Below are 19865 nucleotides of genomic sequence, written 5' to 3'. Positions count from 1 at the left end.
CTAGTTTCTTTTGTTGTTGTGGTCTTCCGTCCAAAGACTGGTTGGATGCAGCTCTCCATGCTACTCCAGCCTGTGCAAGCTTCTTCATCTCCAACTAATTACTGCAACCTACATCCTTCTGAATCTGCTTCTTGAATTCATCTGTTGGTCTCTCTCTCTTTCTACGATCCCCCCCCCCCTCCCCCCCCCCCCACGTTTTCCTCCAGTACAAAATTCACTAATTTCCTTGGTGGCCCAGAATGTGTCATACCAACCGATACTTTCTTCTAGTCAGGTTGTACCACAAAAATCTCTTTTCCCCAGTGCCGTTCATTAGTTACGTTACCCATCTAATCTTCGAGATTCTTCTGTAGCACCACATTTCAAAAGCTTCGTTTCTCGTCCTGTCTAAAATGTTTATCGTCCATTTTTCATTGCCATACGTGGTTACACTCCATCACTCCATACAAATACTTTCGGAAAGGACTTCCTGACACTTAAATCCATACTATACGTTAACAAATTTCTCTTCTTCAGCAAAGTTTTTTTGCCATTGCCTCTCTACATATTATATCTTCTCTACTTCGACTATCATCATTTATTTTGATTTCCAAGTAGCAAAACCCATTAGCAAAAACCATCTACTTTAAGTGTGTCATATCCTAACCTAATTCCCTCAACATCACCTGATTTAATTCGTCTACATTCCATTATTTTCATTCTGCGTTTGTTGATGGTCATTTAAAGACACTGTACATTCCCTTCAACTGCTTTTCCAAGTCCTTTGCTGTCTCTGACAGAATTACAGTGTCATCGGCAAACGGTAATTTTTTTATTTCCTCTCCCTGCAATTAAATTCCTACTTCAGATTTATTTTTTGTTTCTTTTATTGCTTGCTCAATGCACAAATTGAATAGCATCGGGGATAGCCTACAACCCTGTATCACTGCCTTCTCAAGCACTGTTTCCCTTCCATGACCCTCGACTCTTATAGTTGCCATCTTGTGCAAACGGTAAATAGCTTTTCGCTACCTGTATTTTACTCTGCCACGTTCATAATTTGAAACACAGTATTCCATTCAACATTGGCAAAAGCCTTCTCAAAGTCCATAAATGCTAGAAACGTAGGTTTTCCTTTTCTTAACCTATCTTTTAGTGTTCCTACATTCCTCCGGAATCTGAGATGATCTTCCCGAAGGACGCCTCCGCCAAGTTTTCCACTCTTCTGTAAAACATTCTTGTTAGTATTTTGGAGCCGTGACTTATTAAACTGATAGTTGGGTAATTTTCACGCCTGTCAGCAGCTACTTTCTTTGGACTCGGAAGTATTACATTCTTCCAAAAGTCTGAGGGTATTTCGCGTGCCTCATACATCTTTCTCACCAGATGGAAGAGTTTTGTCATGGTTGACTCTGCGAAGGCTATCAGTAGCTCTAATGGAATGTTGTCTATTCCCGGGACCTTCTTTCGACTTAAGTCTTTCTGTACTTTGTCAAATTCTTAACGCAGTGTCGTACTTCTCTTCTCATCTTCATCTATGTCCTCTTCCATTTACTTACTACTGCCCTCAAGTACATCTCCCTTGCATAGACCCTCTATATATTCCATCCACATTTCCGCTTTCCCTTCTTTTTTTAGACCTGGTTTTCCATCTGAGCTCTTGATTTTCATACAAGCGATTCTCTTTCCTCCAAACATCTATTTAATTTTTCTGTAGGCAGCATCTATCTTATTCCTTGTGATATATGTTTCTACATCCTTAAATTTGTCCTCTGGCCATTCTTACTTGCCCATTTTGCCCTCCTGTTGGTGTAATTTTTTAGACGTTTGAATTTTCTTTCGCCAGTTTCATTTATTGCATTTTTATATATATATATATTCTCCTTTTATTGATGAAACTGAATATCTCTAGTATTACCCAAGGATTTCTACTGGCCCTCTTTTTTTTTACCTACTTGATCCTCTGCTGCCTTCACTATTTCATCTACCAAAGATGCCCATTGTTCTTCTACTGCATTCCTATCCTCTCTTCTTGTCAATCGTTACCTAATGCTCCCTCTGAAATTCTCTGCAACCTCCGGTTCTTTCAGGTTCTCGAAGCCACATCTCGTTCAATTTCTACCGTTTTGCTGTTATTTTAGTTTTTATCTGCAGTTCATAACTAGTAAATTGTAGTCAGAATCCACATCTGCCCATGGAAATGTCTTACTATTTAAAACCTGGTTCCGAAATCTCTGTCCTGCCAATATAAAAATCAATCTGAAACCTTGCGGTGACTCCAGGTATCTTCCACGTATACAGCCTTCTTCCATGATTTTTAAACCAAGTGTTACCTATGGTTAAAGTAGGCTCTGTGCCATATTCTACCAGTTGGATTCCTCTTTCTTTCATTTTCCCCAGTCCATATTCATCTACTACATTTCCCTGTCTTCTTTTCCCTACTATCGATTTCCATTCTCCCCATCACGAAAAATTTTCCTCTCCCTTAACTACATGAATAATTTCTTTTATCTCACAATACGTTCCCTCAATCTCCTCCTCATATGCGCAGCTAGTTGGCATATAAATTTGTACCACTGTGTTGGGTCTGAGCTTTCTGTCTATCTTGGCCACAACAATGGTTTCATAATGCTGTTCATAGTAATTTATCCGCACTCCTATTTTATATTTATTATTAAACCTACTCCTTCGTTACCTCTATTTGATTTTGTATTTGTAACCCTGTATTCATCTCACCAGAAGTCATATTCCTCCTGCCATCGAACTTATTACCACTATATCAAACTTTAACCTAGCCATTTCCCTTTTTAAATTTTGTAACCTAAGTGCACGAAGAAGGGATCTTATACGAGGGCACTTCAATAAGTAATGCAACACATTTTTTTTCTGAAACAGGGGTTGTTTTATTCAGCATTGAAATACACCAGGTTATTCCCCAATCTTTTAGCTACACAACACTATTTTTCAACGTAATCTCCATTCAATGCTACGGCCTTACGCCACCTTGAAATGAGGGCCTGTATGCCTGCACGGTACCATTCCACTGGTCGATGTCGGAGGCAACGTCGTACTGTATCAATAACTTCTTCATCATCCGCGTAGTGCCTCCCACGGATTGCGTCCTTCATTGGGCCAAACATATGGAAATCCGACGGTGCGAGATCGGGGCTGTAGGGTGCATGAGGAAGAACAGTCCACTGAAGTTTTGTGAGCTCCTCTCGGGTGCGAAGACTTGTGTGAGGTCTTGCGTTGTCATGAAGAAGGAGAAGTTCGTTCAGACTTTTGTGCCTACGAACTCGCTGAAGTTGTTTCTTCAGTTTCTGAAGAGTAGCACAATACACTTCAGAGTTGATCGTTTGACCATGGGGAAGGACATCGAACAGAATAACCCCTTCAGCGTCCCAGAAGACTGTAACCATGACTTTACCGGCTGAGGGTATGGCTTTAAACTGTTTCTTGGTAGGGGAGTGGGTGTGGCACCACTCCATTGATTGCCGTTTTGCTTCAGGTTCGAAGTGATGAACTCATGTTTCATCGCCTGTAACAATCTTTGACAAGAAATTGTCACCCTCAGCCGCATGACGAGCAAGCAATTCCGCACAGATGGTTCTCCTCTGCTCTTTATGGTGTTCGGTTAGACAACGAGGGACCCAGCGGGAACAAACCTTTGAATATCCCAACTGGTGAACAATTGTGACAGCACTACCAACAGAGATGTCAAGTTGAGCACTGAGTTGTTTGATGGTGATCCGTCGATCATCTCGAACGAGTGTGTTCGCACGCTCCGCCATTGCAGGAGTCACAGCTGTGCACGGCCGGCCCGCACGCGGGAGATCAGACAGTCTTGCTTGACCTTGCGGCGATGATGACACACGCTTTGCCCAACGACTCACCGTGCTTTTGTCCACTGCCAGATCACCGTAGACATTCTGCAAGCGCCTATGAATATCTGAGATGCCCTGGTTTTCCGCCAAAAGAAACTCGATCACTGCCCGTTGTTTGCAACGCACATCCGTTACAGACGCCATTTTAACAGCTCCGTACAGCGCTGCCACCTGTCGGAAGTCAATGAAACTATACGAGACGAAGCGGGAATGTTTGAAAATATTCCACAAGAAATTTCCGGTTTCTTCAACCAAAATTGGCCGAGAAAAAAAAAATGTGTTGCATTACTTATTGAACTGCCCTCGTATTTCACGCTCCCATTCGTAGAAAGCGAGTTTTGTTTCTTCTGATATCGCCGCCCTTCTGAGTAGTCCCCGCCTGGGGGACTATTTCACCTCCGGAGTATTTTACCCAAGTGGATGCCATCATCATTTAACCACACGGTAGAGCTGCGTGCCTTCGCGAAAAATTACGGCTGTAAATTTCCCTTGCTTTCAGCCCTTCGCAGCAGCAGCAGAGCAAGGTTCTTTTGGTTAATGTTACGAGGAGAGATCAGTCAATCATCCAAATTGTGGCCTCCGCAACTACTGTAAACGCTGCTGCCTCTCTTCAGGAATCACACGATTGTCTGGCTCCTCAACAGATACCCCTCCGTTGCGGTTGCGCCTACAGCACGGCTACCTCTACCGCCGAGGCACGCAAGATCCTTGGTTCACGGGAAGTGGGTTCCTTGTAGCTTTTGTCAATGAAGATCACAACCACTTTACCTGTTTGTTAGGTGTCTTACATACCTCTCGGGCGTTACTTCATTTCAATCGTTTTCTTTGCGTATAGAGACCGAAAATGATGAGCCCTCTAGAAACTGACTGAGGGTATGTAAATGGTAGTGTAACTCACAGAACACTGTCGTACTACACATTTATGCTCCTGCCTGTAAGTAGAAATGAACAGTATTTACAATAAAATTCAAACTGTCACTTTATAATTGAGGCTTCCCTCGAAAATTGTTGAGTTGTAACATCTAACAGAGGGATGTTGTAATAAAGATGAAAAAATACGAATTTACCATATAGTACTAAAAACGCAGTTGCCTAAAAAACGTAAAATACGAAACGCAAAACAAAATCTTGACAAAAATTGCTTGAATACTTCGTCGAACTTACAAAAAATATGTTTCCGTTACTACTAAACAACTATTCGCATTCATTAATAATAACAGGAATCTCTTGCATTTGATCATGATGGAGAACGTTCTATTTACAGAACAACAATAACAATTATATATTTCGTTTTGTTTGTTCGCATGTGAGCTGTACTTGCATCAGAAGTAACTGTTCCAGTGACACAAAAGTGGAGAATTTACGCCAGCAGCTAATGTGTTCTTACTTATAAAATGCAATTAATATTTTATAAGGATATGAAATACTGAAAATTTTACTAACATTGAACGATGTGCGGTTCTAATTATGTGCAAAACAAACAAACAACAAAGAACAGTCATCGGCTCTTAGCTGCTCTCTCTTACATTCATTTATGTCTCTTTCACCGCGAGACTGGTAATTCAACCATTTACAAGCGAACTGTGATCCTTGTAGAGCGTAACTATGTAACTGGAATTTCATGTAGGACATAATGTAGCATAAACACAACAATTTTAATCTGATCTTATAAACGTTAGGTTTGACTTGTAATATACAAAGATGTTGAAATAGAATAAGGCAAATATCAGAGTTAGAAACTGTGTACTTTTCTTGAGGCAGCTTAATTGACAGCCTGCAAATACCTGGACTTTATTCATCCAGTATTTGAGAACCAGAGCACTTAGCGACTTCGAACGAACTTTACACGTATCTTCAAACATTCGCGAAACTATTTTACTGATGTCACTCTACTAAACTATGAAAGGAAGAAAATTTATCTCGTACTGCGTTTTCCTTGTTCAGACATATCTGAAAATTGTTTACGGTTGCTGAGAAAATGTTTAAAACTGTAAAATTTTCGTTGTTCTTAAGTATCAGACGTGACACTTTAATTTGTTATTTCTTTACTGTACCAACTCTATTCGAAATGCATTTTTCAGACATTATCCATACACACCAGAGAATGTACCTCCAGAATTATATCATTGTACGACCGATAGTTCAGAAAATACGAGATAATAATCACTGACATGTGTGAAAAACAAGATTCGGCTTAAAGTGTCGCACCTTCTACATCTACATCTTCATTTATACTCCGCAAGCCACTCAACGGTATGTGGCCGAGGGCACTTTACTTGCCACTCTCATTACCTCCCTTTCCTGTTCCACTAGCGTATGAATCGTGGGAACAACGACTGCCGGAAAGCCTCCGTGTGCGCTAGAATCTCTCTAATTTTACATTCGTGATCTCCTCGGCAGGTATAAGTAGGGGGAAGCAATATATTCGATACCTCATCCAGAAACGCACCGTCTCGAAACTTGGACAGCAAGCTACACAGCGATGCAGAGCGCCTCTCTTGCACAGTCTGCCACTACAGTTTGCTAAACATTTCCGTAACGCTATCACTCTTACCAAACAACCCTGCGACGAAACGCGCCGCTCTTCTTTGAATCTTCTCTATCTCCTCTGTCAATCCGACCTGGTACGGATTCCACACTGATGAACAGTACTCAAGTATAGGTCGAACGAGTGTTTTGTAAGCCACCTCATTTGTTGATGGACTACATTTTCTAAGGACTCTCCCAATGAATCTCAACCTGGCTCTCGTATTACCAACAATTAATTTTATATAATCATTCCACTTCAAATCGTTCCTTACGCATACTCCCAGATATTTTACAGAAGTAACTGCTACCAGTGTTTGTTTCGCTATCATATAATCATTCAATAAAGGATCTTCATACAATAAAATATCCTTCAAACATCATCAGGCATGACTTTTTAATTTATTGCGATCTTACTACTAACTCTATTCGCAACAGACTTTACAGACGGTATCTACATGTACCATTGAATCCACGTACAAAATTATAGCATATTACAACACATGATTCAGGGGATAGGAGATGCGTGAAAAAAGGAGCCCGAACTACCCAGATTGTATTTTTCCAGTGTTTCATGGTGAGAGCACTTAGCGATTTGAAACAAATTTGCAGCATAAGTTTTTTAAGATTTTGCAATTTTTTTCTCTTATTTGCTTACTTTCAGACATGCAGCAGTTAAGGGGGGTAGAACGTCAAACCGGCCGACTTGGAGCAGGAGAGACATCACAGTACGTTTTAATTTCCACTGTCTATACTTTTACAAATACATTCATAAAACTTTGTCAGTATGACCAAGAAGGATTCAGAATTTACACTCACAGTAGTGGAAGTTCCAAAACATAACAAAATAAATTTTTTTTACATGTGAAATTTCATCATTTTTTTCACTTACTAATGGCAGCATTTGTTGTTGTAGGTACACTTTTCTTCATAAGTAAGAGATATTCTTCGATGAATTTTGCACAGCATACAAACCATACTCAAAGGTGTATGAAACTCTAGAGTTTTACAAATCTATTAAAAACTGTGGTAAAAATTGAGGTAATTAACTAGAAAATTTGTGTTTTTTTCTAAACATGAAGTTTAAAATATAACAGCTCATTCGTTTTTTCATAAATTAAATAAATTCTTGACACCTGTAAGTATGGTTTGTATGGCGTGCAAAATTCATCGAAGAATATCTCTAACTTATGAAGAAAAGTGTAGGCCTACCTATAGCAACAAATGCAGCCATTAGTAAGTGAAAAAATGATGAAATTTCGCACGTAAAAAATTTTATTTCGTGATATTTTCGAACTTCCACTGCAATGGGTGTGGATCCTGAAGCCTTCCTGGTGGTGCTGACAAAGTTTTATGAATTTATTTGTAAAAGTAAAGACACTGGAAATTAAAATGTCCTGAGATGCCTCTCCTGCTCCAGGTCGGCCTGTTTGACGTCCTACCGCCCTTAATTCATTTGTAGAGTCATCAGCTGTTTTCTGCACGTGAGTCTGAATCTTTAAAGAGTCAGCGTTTACTGGTGTATATATTCTAATGCAATATTCGGATAACTAAACATCGTGTGTAGATACCGATATCAATAATGCATTAAATAAATTAAAAAGCCATCTTCGCAACCAGAGTATAATTTATTTACAACTGTAAACATATAAAAGACGATATGGAGGCCAACAGGAACGGGAAACAACTCTTGGATTTCTGTGCCAGTATGGGCTTAGTAATCACAAACTCCTTTTTTAAACTTAAGAACGTTCACCGGTATACTTGGGAAGGCAGGGGAACCAGATCTGTCATTGACTATATAATAACATATCAGGAATTCAGGAAGGCTGTGAGGGACACACGTGTATTCAGGGGATTCTTTTATGACACTGATCATTATTTAATCTGCAGTGAAATTGGTATTGTGAGGCCGAAAGTGCAGGTCAGGTCCATATGCAGGAGAATAAGAGTGGAGAAACTTCAAGATAAGGAAATCAGGCACAAGTACAGGGCTATTACAAATAATTGAAGCGATTTCATAAATTTACTGTAGCTCCATTCATTGACATATGGTCACGACACACTACAGATATGTAGAAAAACGTATAAAGTTTTGTTCGGCTGAAGCCGCACTTCAGGTTTCTGCCGCCAGAGCGCTCGAGAGCACAGTGAGACAAAATGGCGACAGGAGCCGAGAAAGCGTATGTCGTGCTTGAAATGCACTCACATCAGTCAGTCATAACAGTGCAACGACACTTCAGGACGAAGTTCAACAAAGATCCACCAACTGCTAACTCCATTCGGCGATGGTATGCGCAGTGTAAAGCTTCTGGATGCCTCTGTAAGGGGAAATCCACGGGTCGGCCTGCAGTGAGCGAAGAAACGGTTGAACGCGTGCGGGCAAGTTTCACGCGTAGCCCGCGGAAGTCGACGAATAAAGCAAGCAGGGAGCTAAACGTACCACAGCCGACGGTTTGGAAAATCTTACGGAAAAGGCTAAAGCAGAAGCCTTACCGTTTACAATTGCTACAAGTCCTGACACCCGATGACAAAGTCTAACGCTTTGAATTTTCGGCGCGGTTGGAACAGCTCATGGAAGAGGATGCGTTCAGTGTGAAACTTGTTTTCAGTGATGAAGCAACATTTTTTCTTAATGGTGAAGTGAACAGACACAATGTGCGAATCTGGGCGGTAGAGAATCCTCACGCATTCGTGCAGCAAATTCGCAATTCACCAAAAGCTAACATGTTTTGTGCAATCTCACGGATTAAAGTTTACGGCCCCTTTTTCTTCTGCGAAGAAAACGTTACAGGACACGTGTATCTGGACATGCTGGAAAATTGGCTCATGCCACAACTGGAGACCGACAGCGCCGACTTCGTCTTTCAACAGAATGGTGCTCAACCGCACTTCCATCATGATGTTCGGCATTTCTCAAACAGGAGATTGGAAAACCGATGGATCGGTCGTGGTGGAGATCATGATCAGCAATTCATGTCATGGCCTCCACGCTCTCCCGACTTAACCCAAGGCGACTTCTTTCTGTCGGGATATGTGAAAGATTCAGTGTTTAAACCTCCTCTACCAAGAAACGTGCCAGAACTGCGGGCTCGCATCAACGATGCTTTCGAACTCATTGATGGGGACATGCTGCGCCGAGTGTGGGAGGAACTTGATTATCGGCTTGATGTCTGCCGAATCACTAAAGGGGCACATATCGAACATTTGTGAATGCCTAAAAAAACTTTTTGAGTTTTAGTATGTGTGTGCAAAGAATTGTGAAAATATCTCAAATAATAAAGTTATTGTAGAGCTGTGAAATCGCTTCAATCATTTGTAATAACCCTGTACATAACAGTGATCTCAGAAAGGTGCCAGTTAGTTGAATGTAGTCAATTACAGTCATTAGAAAAGGATTGGACAAGGTACAGGGACACAGTACTAGAAGTGGCTAAAGAATGTCTTGGAACAGTAGTGTGTAAAGGTAGGATGAAGCAAACATCTTGGTGGAATCATACAGTCAAGGCAGTCTGTAAAAGGAAAAAGAAGGCGTATCAAAAATGGCTACATACTAGAACTCAGGTAGACAAAGAAAGTTGAAGAAAGAAACAAAGCCAAACAGATAATTGCAGCATCCAAGAAGAAATCTTGGGAAGGCTTTGGAAATAGGTTGGAGACTTTGGGCCAAGCTGCTGGAAAACCATTCTGGAGTGTAATTAGCAGTCTTCGAAAGGGAGGTATCAAGGAAATGACAAGTACTTTGGACAGTTCAGGAAAACTGCTGGTGAATCCTGTGGATTCCTTGGGCAGATGGAGGGAATATTTTGATGAGTTGCTCAATGTAGGTGAAAATACTATCAGTAATGTTTCAGATTTCGATGTACAATGGGATAGGAATGATGATGTAAATAAGATCACATTCGAGGAAGTGGAGAAAATCGTCAATAGATTGCAGTGCAATAAAGCAGCTGGGGTGGATGAAATTAAGTCGGAACTCATCAAATACAGTGGAATGTCATGTCTTAAATGGCTACACAGGCTAATTGAAATGGCGTGGGAGTCGGGACAGGTTCCATCAGACTGGACAAAAGCACTAATCACACCAATCTTTAAACACGGAAACAGAAAAGATTGTAACAACTACGGAGGTATCTCTTTAATCAGCGTTGTGGGTAAAATCTTCTCTGGTATTGTTGAAAGGAAAGTGCGAGTATTACCTGAGGACCAATTGGATGAAAATCAGTGTGGGTTTAGGCCTCTTAGAGATTGTCAGGACCAGATCTTTAGCTTACGGCAAATAATGGAGAAGTGTTATGAGTGGAACAGGGAATTGTATCTATGCTTTATAGATGTAGAAAAGGCATATGACCGGGTTCCTAGGAGGAAGTTATTGTCTGTTCTACGAGATTAAGGAACAGGAGGCAAACTTTTTGCAAGCAAATAAAGGTCTTTACATGGATAGTCAGGCAGCAGTTAGAGTTGACGGTAAATTGAGTTCATGGTTCAGAGTAGTTTCAGGGCTAAGCCAAGGCTGCAACCTGTCTCCACTGTTGTTCATATTATTTATGGATCATATGTTGAAAACAATAGACTGACTGGGTGAGATTAAGATATGTGAACACAAAGTAAGCAGTCTCGCATATGCGGATGACTTAGTTGTGATGGCAGATTCGATTGAAAGTTTGGAAAGTAATATTTCAGAGCTAGATCAGAAATATAAGGACTATTGTATGAAGATTAGCATCTCCAAAACGAAAGTAACGTCAGTGGGAAAGAGATATAAACGGATTGAGTGCCAAATAGGAGGAATAGAGTTAGGTGGACGGTTTCAAGTACTTAGGATGCATATTCTCACAGGATGGCAACATAGTGAAAGAACTGGAAGCGAGGTGTAGCAAAGCTAATGCAGTGAGTGCTCAGCAACGATCTACTCTCTTCTGCAAGAAGGAAGTCAGTACGAAGACTAAGTTATCTGTGCACCGTTCAATCTTTCGACCAACTTTGTTGTATGGGAGCGAAAGCTGGGTGGATTCAGGTAACCTTATCAATAAGGTTGAGGTTACGGATATGAAAGTAGCTAGGATGATTGCAGGTACTAGTAGATGGGAACAATGGCAGAAGGTTGTCCACAATGAGGAAATCACAGAAAAACTGGGAATGAACTCTATAGATGTAGCAGTCAGGGCGAACAGGCTTAGATGGTGGGGTCATGTTACACGCATGGGAGAAGAAAGGTTACCCAAGAGACTCATGGGTTCAGCAGTAGAGGGTAGGAGGAGTCAGGGCAGACCAAGGAGAAGGTACCTGGATTCGGTTAAGGATGATTTTGAAGTAGTAGGCGTAACATCAGAAGAGGCACCAATGTTAGCACTGAATAGGGGATCATGGAGGAATTTTATAAGGGGGACTATGCTCCAGACTGAACGCTGAAAGGCAAAATCAGTCTTAAATGATGATGTAAACATATGAAACGTATGAATGTCCCTTCTAGAGTGTGTATGTGTGTGTCTCGTGAGTGAAGGAGAACAGTAAACAAGTGGAAGTCGCCCGGAGAGCGAAGAGGAGTACCGTCCTCGGCGGCACTCCACGCGCTTGCACAGACGGACGAGTACTGGCGCGGCGCACAGCCCTGCAAGTGGCGTCTGGGTCGGCTGGCGTCGCGTCGCGCGGCGGCGGTGCGCATGCGCGGCCGAGGCGGGGGGTGTGCGCGACGCCGGCCGGCCGGGCAGCAGCCACCCCGCAGTGGTCCGGGGCGCTCCAGCTGCGCCACTCGTCCCGGCGCTCCGCAGCTCCTACACGGCGCCCAGCCTCGCCTCACCGCGCCCACGAGACTCTGACGGCGACGCCGACGCTACTCCGCGACGCCTGCCGAACCCACACCCGCGGACATGGCCTCGCGGTACACGCGCTGTCGTACAGCTCTGCTACAGGACTGATCCGCTGCTCGTTCCGAACAATAACTGCGTCAGTAGGAATTCTCTGTGACACGTAATAGAGACGTTGCGTGTTTGGCTAGGCGATGGACAGATATAACACTAGCCGAACAGAGCGCAGTGATTGTCAACAGCGATGAGGAGCGACCTACTTTGCGCGCTGTGGTGGTGACCGGGCCGTGCGACCGCGAGATGGGCGTGCCTTCGTCCGTGCTACTGCACGGTTGCACGGTGTGCTTACTTGACTTAGGCATACACTTCTGCCATTAATTTCTATTCTTGCGAGTTGGAGTACACAAGCGAAAATCTTACCAAAGGTTCTTACCAAATGTGACGTTTTTAACAAACGTAGTTTGTGTTGTCTTTGAAGCCATTTGGAGCAACTTGCTTCCACACTCTTTTAACTTGCTCAATATCGATTAAGACACGTCGTATCCTCCTTAAATTGTCTCTAGCAATGACAAGTGGTAGTAACATCAAAACTCATAACGGCTGTTACTACGTTGTACAGCACGCCTCTCTCTTGAGAATTTTCTCTTCTGTTCCGTCTTTGTGATAGTCTATTTGCATTGAAATTCATACCACAATTCATACCACAATGACACAGTAAAAACTTATTTCCAATATTTACTCCGACGTTGGAGTAATACGTTCTTCTGTGACGAGAATTTTCAGCGACAATAGTAATAAACTTTCTTAGTCTGACGAATAGAAACCTCTTTCTGTGTTAGTACTCCTCTTAACATTAATTTAATCGCAACTGCATCTTTCGTCCAACACCAGATTGGCTGTGTAAATTCGTTCTTGTGCTAAATGGTGATGTGAGAGAAGTACAGATTTTCCTCATATGTGAATTTAACTAGAAATTCTTTCTACATATTAAGATTGTCACTTCCCGCAGCAGTAACCATAAGTGTCCACAGGCACTACAATATACGTTGATACGCAGCCCTGACGAAAGTTTAATCCGTAAGTCGGAGACATCACTTGTTACCAGAAGTGTGTAGGTACCTTACCCAGACATTATAATCAAACTCCGGGAATATCACTCCACGCCAGCATGGACGACGGCCGTGCACGGATGCTGGAAGCGACCTCAATAAGTCTGCCAAGCCCTGGCGGCACCGCCTCTTTTTACGGTGTCCTGCAGCAGTAAGTCACAACTTTAGCCGCCGCTTTGGTAAAGTTGTTGCGTGCGCCCCGGCCGCCGTATAAAATTCAGCACACGTCCGCGGAGCGAGCATCCCTCCTGGCTGCCCCCGCCCCCCGCCGCCCTCGCTGGCCCTTCGTGCTGCCAGAGACCAGGCTGGGTGCCCTCCTTTAACCTCCCGGTGGAATCCCGCTGGGAGGGCAGTTTGTGAACTACTTTAGCAACTGGTGCAGCTGAGGAAAGGAACGTAGAGAGCTACGCCTCTTCTCGTACTCCCCACCTCCTTGCAAAGGGACAGCTTCAAGTGACATTTTAACTTCAGTGTTACTCGTTCGGAGATTGCGAGTCTTCTGGTCATGTAGGACGACAGCAGATATTTTGTGAAGTTCTGCTTGCACCTACGGTAGAATCGGTTAGTGACTAGGGGGAAAGAACTGCAAAATTATGTCGGTGACCTTCCGGAGAACAGACTGTTGGCTTATAGTTCGCACCGTGGAGCCGTTCGCCGAGTGAGATGACGTTCCCGATGCTGGTGCTTCGAGCCCTGACGTTGCTGGTGACGGCTTCGGTCGCCAAGGCCCATCTCAATATCTTCATCAACCAGGAGGAAGTGATGAAGTTGCTGGGTGAGTACATTTACTGCCATATCACAACAGCATAATGCTACATTTTGTGTACCTACATTTTTTACGGTATATCATGGTAACCTTTCACTATATAATTATTTATTCACATTATTTTGCCAGTATGGCCAGTATTAAGTGGAATATTATGAAAAGTGTGCCTCAGCTCATGTCAAAACTAAAAATATCTGTCATATATCTTGGTGTATCCTATTTATCTTGGCCACCCGTGATAACTTTTTGTCCAGAGATAAAATAAAAAAAAAAAATGTGTGAAGCAAAATTTGCTTAAGTTTCCAGAGGGTCTCTAATTAGCATGATTAGCTTTCTTGTGTTTTTGTTCGTCACGGAGATACGAATAACAGCACGACTTTTTAAAATATTACCCTACATACAAGAGCTTTTCGGAAAGTAGGGTCCGACCGGCCGCGAATTGAGGGCCACAGTGACAATCAAAAACAGTTAGCCACACCTTCAAGCTACCTCTCTAAGTAGACCCCACTCCGACTTAAAAATTAGTCGTGGCGCTGAACAAACTTTCTAGTACTCTCGTCACAGAAAGCAGCCGCCTGTGCTTTCTGCCAATTCTTTACGCTTGTCTGCCTTTCGTTGTTTGTGCCAAAATGTTATCTTCGTAGCCAGCAGTTCCTGTGAGCAGCGATGAACAACGGAGGGAGCTGTATTGTGGTTGATCAAACACTTGCCATCGAAAAAGCTGCAGGAGCGTTTTCATTGCCCCTGGAGATTGCGGCTCAAAATTTGCTTGCAGAAAGAAACGAATGACATTTATGGTATGTGGGCTTCATAGCTTCAGGTGAAATCTCTCACCAGATCCACATACTTGTTTAAGGAATTTCTGCATGATCCTTTGCACTCATGACCTGAAAACAGCGGCGTGAAGCGATCGACAGGCACACTAAAGACACGGCCCAACACATCTGTGCGAAGTTCCATCGGATTTTCACAGTCGTTTCCAATTCGCGCCAAATTAGGCCTTGCTTTCCGAACCTACCTCATATTTTATTTAGCAGTCATGTTCCTCTCCTCTGTTCAGAAACATATCACAGCGTACCAATCACGTAAACATGACGTATTATGAAGGTAACACAAAACTCTCCTATTCTAGATTACGTTGTAAGTACCTGCCATACCGTAACTCGTTCGCTTATCGGAGTTGACAGCAAACAGAACCACATTATTGGAATTAATGTTCTCCCCACCTACATTTTCCATAGATGAGAGATATTTCTACTTCCTCTTTGATGGTGTCATTGTACTCACATAAATCTTCTAACGAAAACGACTGATAGAGTGACTGGTGTGTATTTTTGTAGCCGGCCACTGTGGCCGAGCGGCTCTAGGCGCATTAGTCCATAACCGCGCTGCTGCTACGGTTGCAGGTTCGAATCCCGCCTCAGGCATCGATGTGTGTGATGTCCTTAGGTTAGTTAGGTCTAAGTAGTTCTACGACTAGAGGACTGATGGCCCCAGATGTTAAGTCCCATAGTGCTTAGAGCCATTTGAACAATTTTTTTGTATTTTTGTTTACTGTCAGCACTACTTAAGTGCTTGACTTACATTACTCTCGGTACCTGCACTGTGTGCTAGATGCAAAATCATTTTCGTTTTGCGGTTTCTACAACGTCATATCTATATGAAAAGTACACCGTGATGCGTGTTTGGACAGATCTTGAGGAGAGATAGTGGATTACCAAATAAAAAATATAGAGTGCTATTTAAAAAACACGTGTGGCTGTTATTACTTTGCAACGTATAACACTACAGTAAAGACAAGAATACTGCTCAGTGTCCCCCGGGTTAATGGATAACATTTGTTTTACACATCTGTTGTTTCTCAATAATAAGGTATTTTAGATGGTAAAGACAAATGGACCACGCGGTCGTCATCATGTCCGTATTTTACGTATATCACATTAAAACGATAGGCATATTCGTTATTCCACTTCGTAATGCTTACACGGACGGAACTGTAGTATTATATTTTATATTTGATTATATTTAACAGTCAAAGTTGACCACGACGTCATCTGAAAATTTGTGCCTAATCACGTATCCCGACCATGAGCAGTTAATCAAAAACGTAAATATCTTAAGGCGTTTTTTGGACGTATTTGCCTTAGGACTGGAAGAAAGGATTTAGCTAAACATCTCGTCTACCAGAAAGTCACGGGGCACGAATAATTAATTTTGTAATATAGGGGAATTATTCGGCAGTTCTGTTGTCAAAGAAACCGTCGGGACATTCCTCTGGGGTAATTTAAGGAAGTTGTGAAAAATCTAAATATAGCTATCCAAGGGAGACAATCATGAATCATTGCCTCGATTGCCTGGAAACTGTCGTCTGTCGTCGATAACGATGATCTTGATTCCTGGTCATCATTACCAACGAATTTCAGGCCTTTGTCAGATTATATTGATACCATTTGACTACAGCTGGACGCGACATTTGGTCCATATACACCAGAATTTTATAATGGATTTGTGTGCAATGAACACGTTTTGATCACAAGAATCGTAGAGTCCCGCGTACTTCAGTTCGGAATACTTCTCCAGTTTCATCGCTTTTTCGACAGCACACTCTGATGCAGTTGTTATCCGGGCCGCAGCAGAATTTCGTCTGCACTCGTGCTGCGTTATGGTCTTAGCGTGGGACGAGCTTACTTTCTGAAATCCTTTATCATAAGAGGTCGTGTTTATACGGTTATGGGTAATGTCAATTGACTGAGAACAACCGAAATGAATATTTAGGAAAGAAGAAATAAGTATTATACAGATAAAATTTAAGAGTAACAAGCATTATAATCACCATAGAGCATGTGGAGAAAACGATCATAATATACAGTGTTCAATATGTTTCATGATGTTGAACGACGCCAGAGCACATTATCATAGCCTGTACTCCCTATTCATCATATTTTTTGAGTGTCAGAAGTTCTAGGACGGGTCTAGTGATTATTCCCGGTGTTGCATTACGGTCGTTTTATTTGCATCGCCCTCTGATGCGCAGCTCTTCCTCGCCGGCGCTGAATTATCCGACGTACTGGATGTTGTGTCGGCCTGGTATGATATGGTACTGCGGGTTTGCAAAGTGCCACGCCAGTATCGAACGAAACACTCGCTTTAACATATCTCTCATATGTAACTCTCTTAACCCTCGTTGCACCCTGTATCATTTTCTCATTCCCTATCAAGCTCCATTCGTGCTATCACTTCTACTGTTTCGACTTTTACGCTGTACTGAATTTGGTGTGGTAAGGATCGAGTGGGGGGATGGGGATTAGGCTATTGTCGTTTTGTGGAAATTGTTTCTACAGGTGGAGTTCGAATTGGCCACTAACATGCTCAACACATCATTGTATTAACCGTCTCAACTATGAAGGCGGGTTGTATCTGAATGCCCCAGTTCCTGTAACTATTGCATTCACAACAGCTGGTGTCTGAAACTTCAAGAGAACAGACATGCAGTGGCAACGGTCGTTCCGGAACGGAACGTGTGGAAGATATGAAACATAGTAGTTATACACACACAAAATCCTTAGTTTCCTACATCTTCGTGGTGGTACCGTCAGAGATTTCATTTAATAGTCTCAATTCGAGAATTACCTACCTTATTTCTACACCCTGTCGTGTTAAACTTTTGGTACCATGGAAGGAAATTATTGCAAAGCTGTTTGGAATAATACTTACACGGAATCTGGATGGATACTGAAATGCATTTAGCATGTATATCAGAAGAAATGAATAAAATTACTGCACATGATAGCTCTTGGAGAGAGAAATCGGCTTCAATATTTCCAAAATACTGTTGCGAGAGTGAATTGCACTTACAGAAAACTGACTACTATATGAAGATGTTCAGGATCAGCGTCGCGCCGATCTGCAACATTTATTAGGTTGTTGCTTAAGTTCTTGGTGTTTCTGTTTTGCCTGTTGGTATTCCCGTTGGTATGAGTTTATTTAAGGAATGTTATTTTTGTTTGTAATTTACTGTTGCTAATTGAGTTTACATATGGTCATTTGGAGATAGTGAGTGTAGCTGTTGACGCCGGAAAGTGGAATGCCAAATGGAGAAATCGTAACATTTCCGACGCATCCTTCGGTCTGTGTTCATTACAGGGATGACAGCACCGGAGGCAGTCAGAAACATTTGCACCGTGTATGGGGATAATGCCACTGGACGACCGTTTTGACGGTAGTGACTCTCCACGTTTGGGAAGACGTTCAGTGTTTAATGAAGATCGCTTAGATTCGTTAATCCACAATGGTCACCGCCAGTGCACTCTAGAACTGAACATTCTATCACCGTGTGACATTTGCATGCATTGGGAAAGCTTCACAAATCGGGTGATGTGCACCACATGCTCAAAGGCGAAATCACAAAAATGAGCCGGTGGCCATATGTGCATTTTTTCTTACTCGTCTTCAATTAGCTCGTGAACGACACCGACCATTCCTACTCTGTATCATTACTGGTGACGAGAAATGGCGTCTTTACGACCATTCGTGTCTTGTGTCAGTACTGGTTACGATAAACTATGTCTTGATGCTAACATAATGGTATGAAAGGGAAGGCTGAGCCAAAACAAAGCAGCAACTCTCCGCACAAAGATCTACGCGCATCCACTAAAGATAATGTTATGCATCTGGTGAAACAGAGGCGGTGTGCTCTGCTACGAAATGCTTCCGAAAGACGTAGTCATCACTTCTGACATTTACTGTCAACAACTTAGACGTCTTGCAGGCGGAGTCCAAGAACAACAACGAGAAAGATTGCGTGAAATGATACTATTCTACGATAACGCCCCCAGCATTCTGCTAGACCGACAAAAGACACCATGGAGTAGTTGGTTTTGGAAGTCACTCGGCACTTACCTTATTCTCCTTATCTCGCGCCCTCAGATTTTCACGTTTTCAGCTCTCTATCGAACAACCTTCAAGGAAATTCCTTTCCGTTTCGAACATGGCTCGACGAGTTCTTCGCCTGAAAACTACGTGATGTCAGTGGTCGCGGAATCGGAAAGTTACCACAGCGTAGGCAGACTGTTGTAAATAGTGAAGGGGACTATATTACTGATGACTAAAATTCTTTTTTGTATATTATTTGTTTTGCTTATTAAAATTATGAAGAAAAATACGAACTTACGCACCAAACCAATACACCTACATATATACATCCATATTCAGACGCCTGTGGAGAGCATGGCAGAACAGTGTACCGGTATTAGGACTCCCGCTCGTTCCACTCATGTGTGGATTGCAAGACTCTTAAACACTTCAGCGTGCTCTTCTGCCAATCTGATCTTGTCTTCGCGATCCCTACAGGAACGATATGTAGAGGGTGCTGGTATATTACTAGACCCATCACTTCGTTCTCAAAATTTTATATGTAGGCTTTTCTATGGGGATTTAGAATCTGTTGTGAAGCGTTTTCCTGTTAAGCTTTTTTCAACATCTTAATCCATGTGCTATCAGGAATTCATCGGAGAAAAACACTAGTTCGGTCTTGCATGACCGATGGTTTCGTAATCCAACACGTTTGGCATGTTGGAGGTTTTCCGTTCGTGTTCATTACATTTGAACTCAAATATGCTCAAAACACTCCAAGAAATGGATATCAAAGATATTAGCCAGTGTTTTTCTGAATCACTTGTGTTAAACTTCTTATAGACGGATTTGACATGTGCCTTTTTCTCCAGTCACAGGATACGGCTCTTTGTTAGAGAGATTTATGGTGTATTATGGATAAAATAGGGGCCAACTCAGTTGC

General features: G+C 42.3%; 1 protein-coding gene across 1 annotated transcript in view; it reads left to right on the top strand.

Annotated features, from left to right (window-relative positions):
- Window positions 1-13863: 13863 nt before the first annotated feature.
- The window catches only part of LOC124622416 (tyrosine-protein kinase Dnt-like), a 232390-nt gene continuing 226388 nt past the window's right edge, over window positions 13864-19865 (top strand). Inside the window, exon 1 of the mRNA XM_047148112.1 lies at window positions 13864-14080. Within this exon, the coding sequence (XP_047004068.1) occupies window positions 13969-14080 (112 nt within the window). The 5' untranslated portion in view covers window positions 13864-13968. The remainder of the gene's footprint in view (window positions 14081-19865) is intronic.

Source organism: Schistocerca americana, chromosome 1 (genome assembly GCF_021461395.2).
Source record: "Schistocerca americana isolate TAMUIC-IGC-003095 chromosome 1, iqSchAmer2.1, whole genome shotgun sequence".
In the NCBI taxonomy this organism is placed as follows: Eukaryota; Metazoa; Arthropoda; class Insecta; order Orthoptera; family Acrididae; genus Schistocerca; species Schistocerca americana.
The sequence above is the reverse complement of the archived record's forward strand: the minus strand, read 5'-3'. Positions and strand labels throughout refer to the sequence as shown.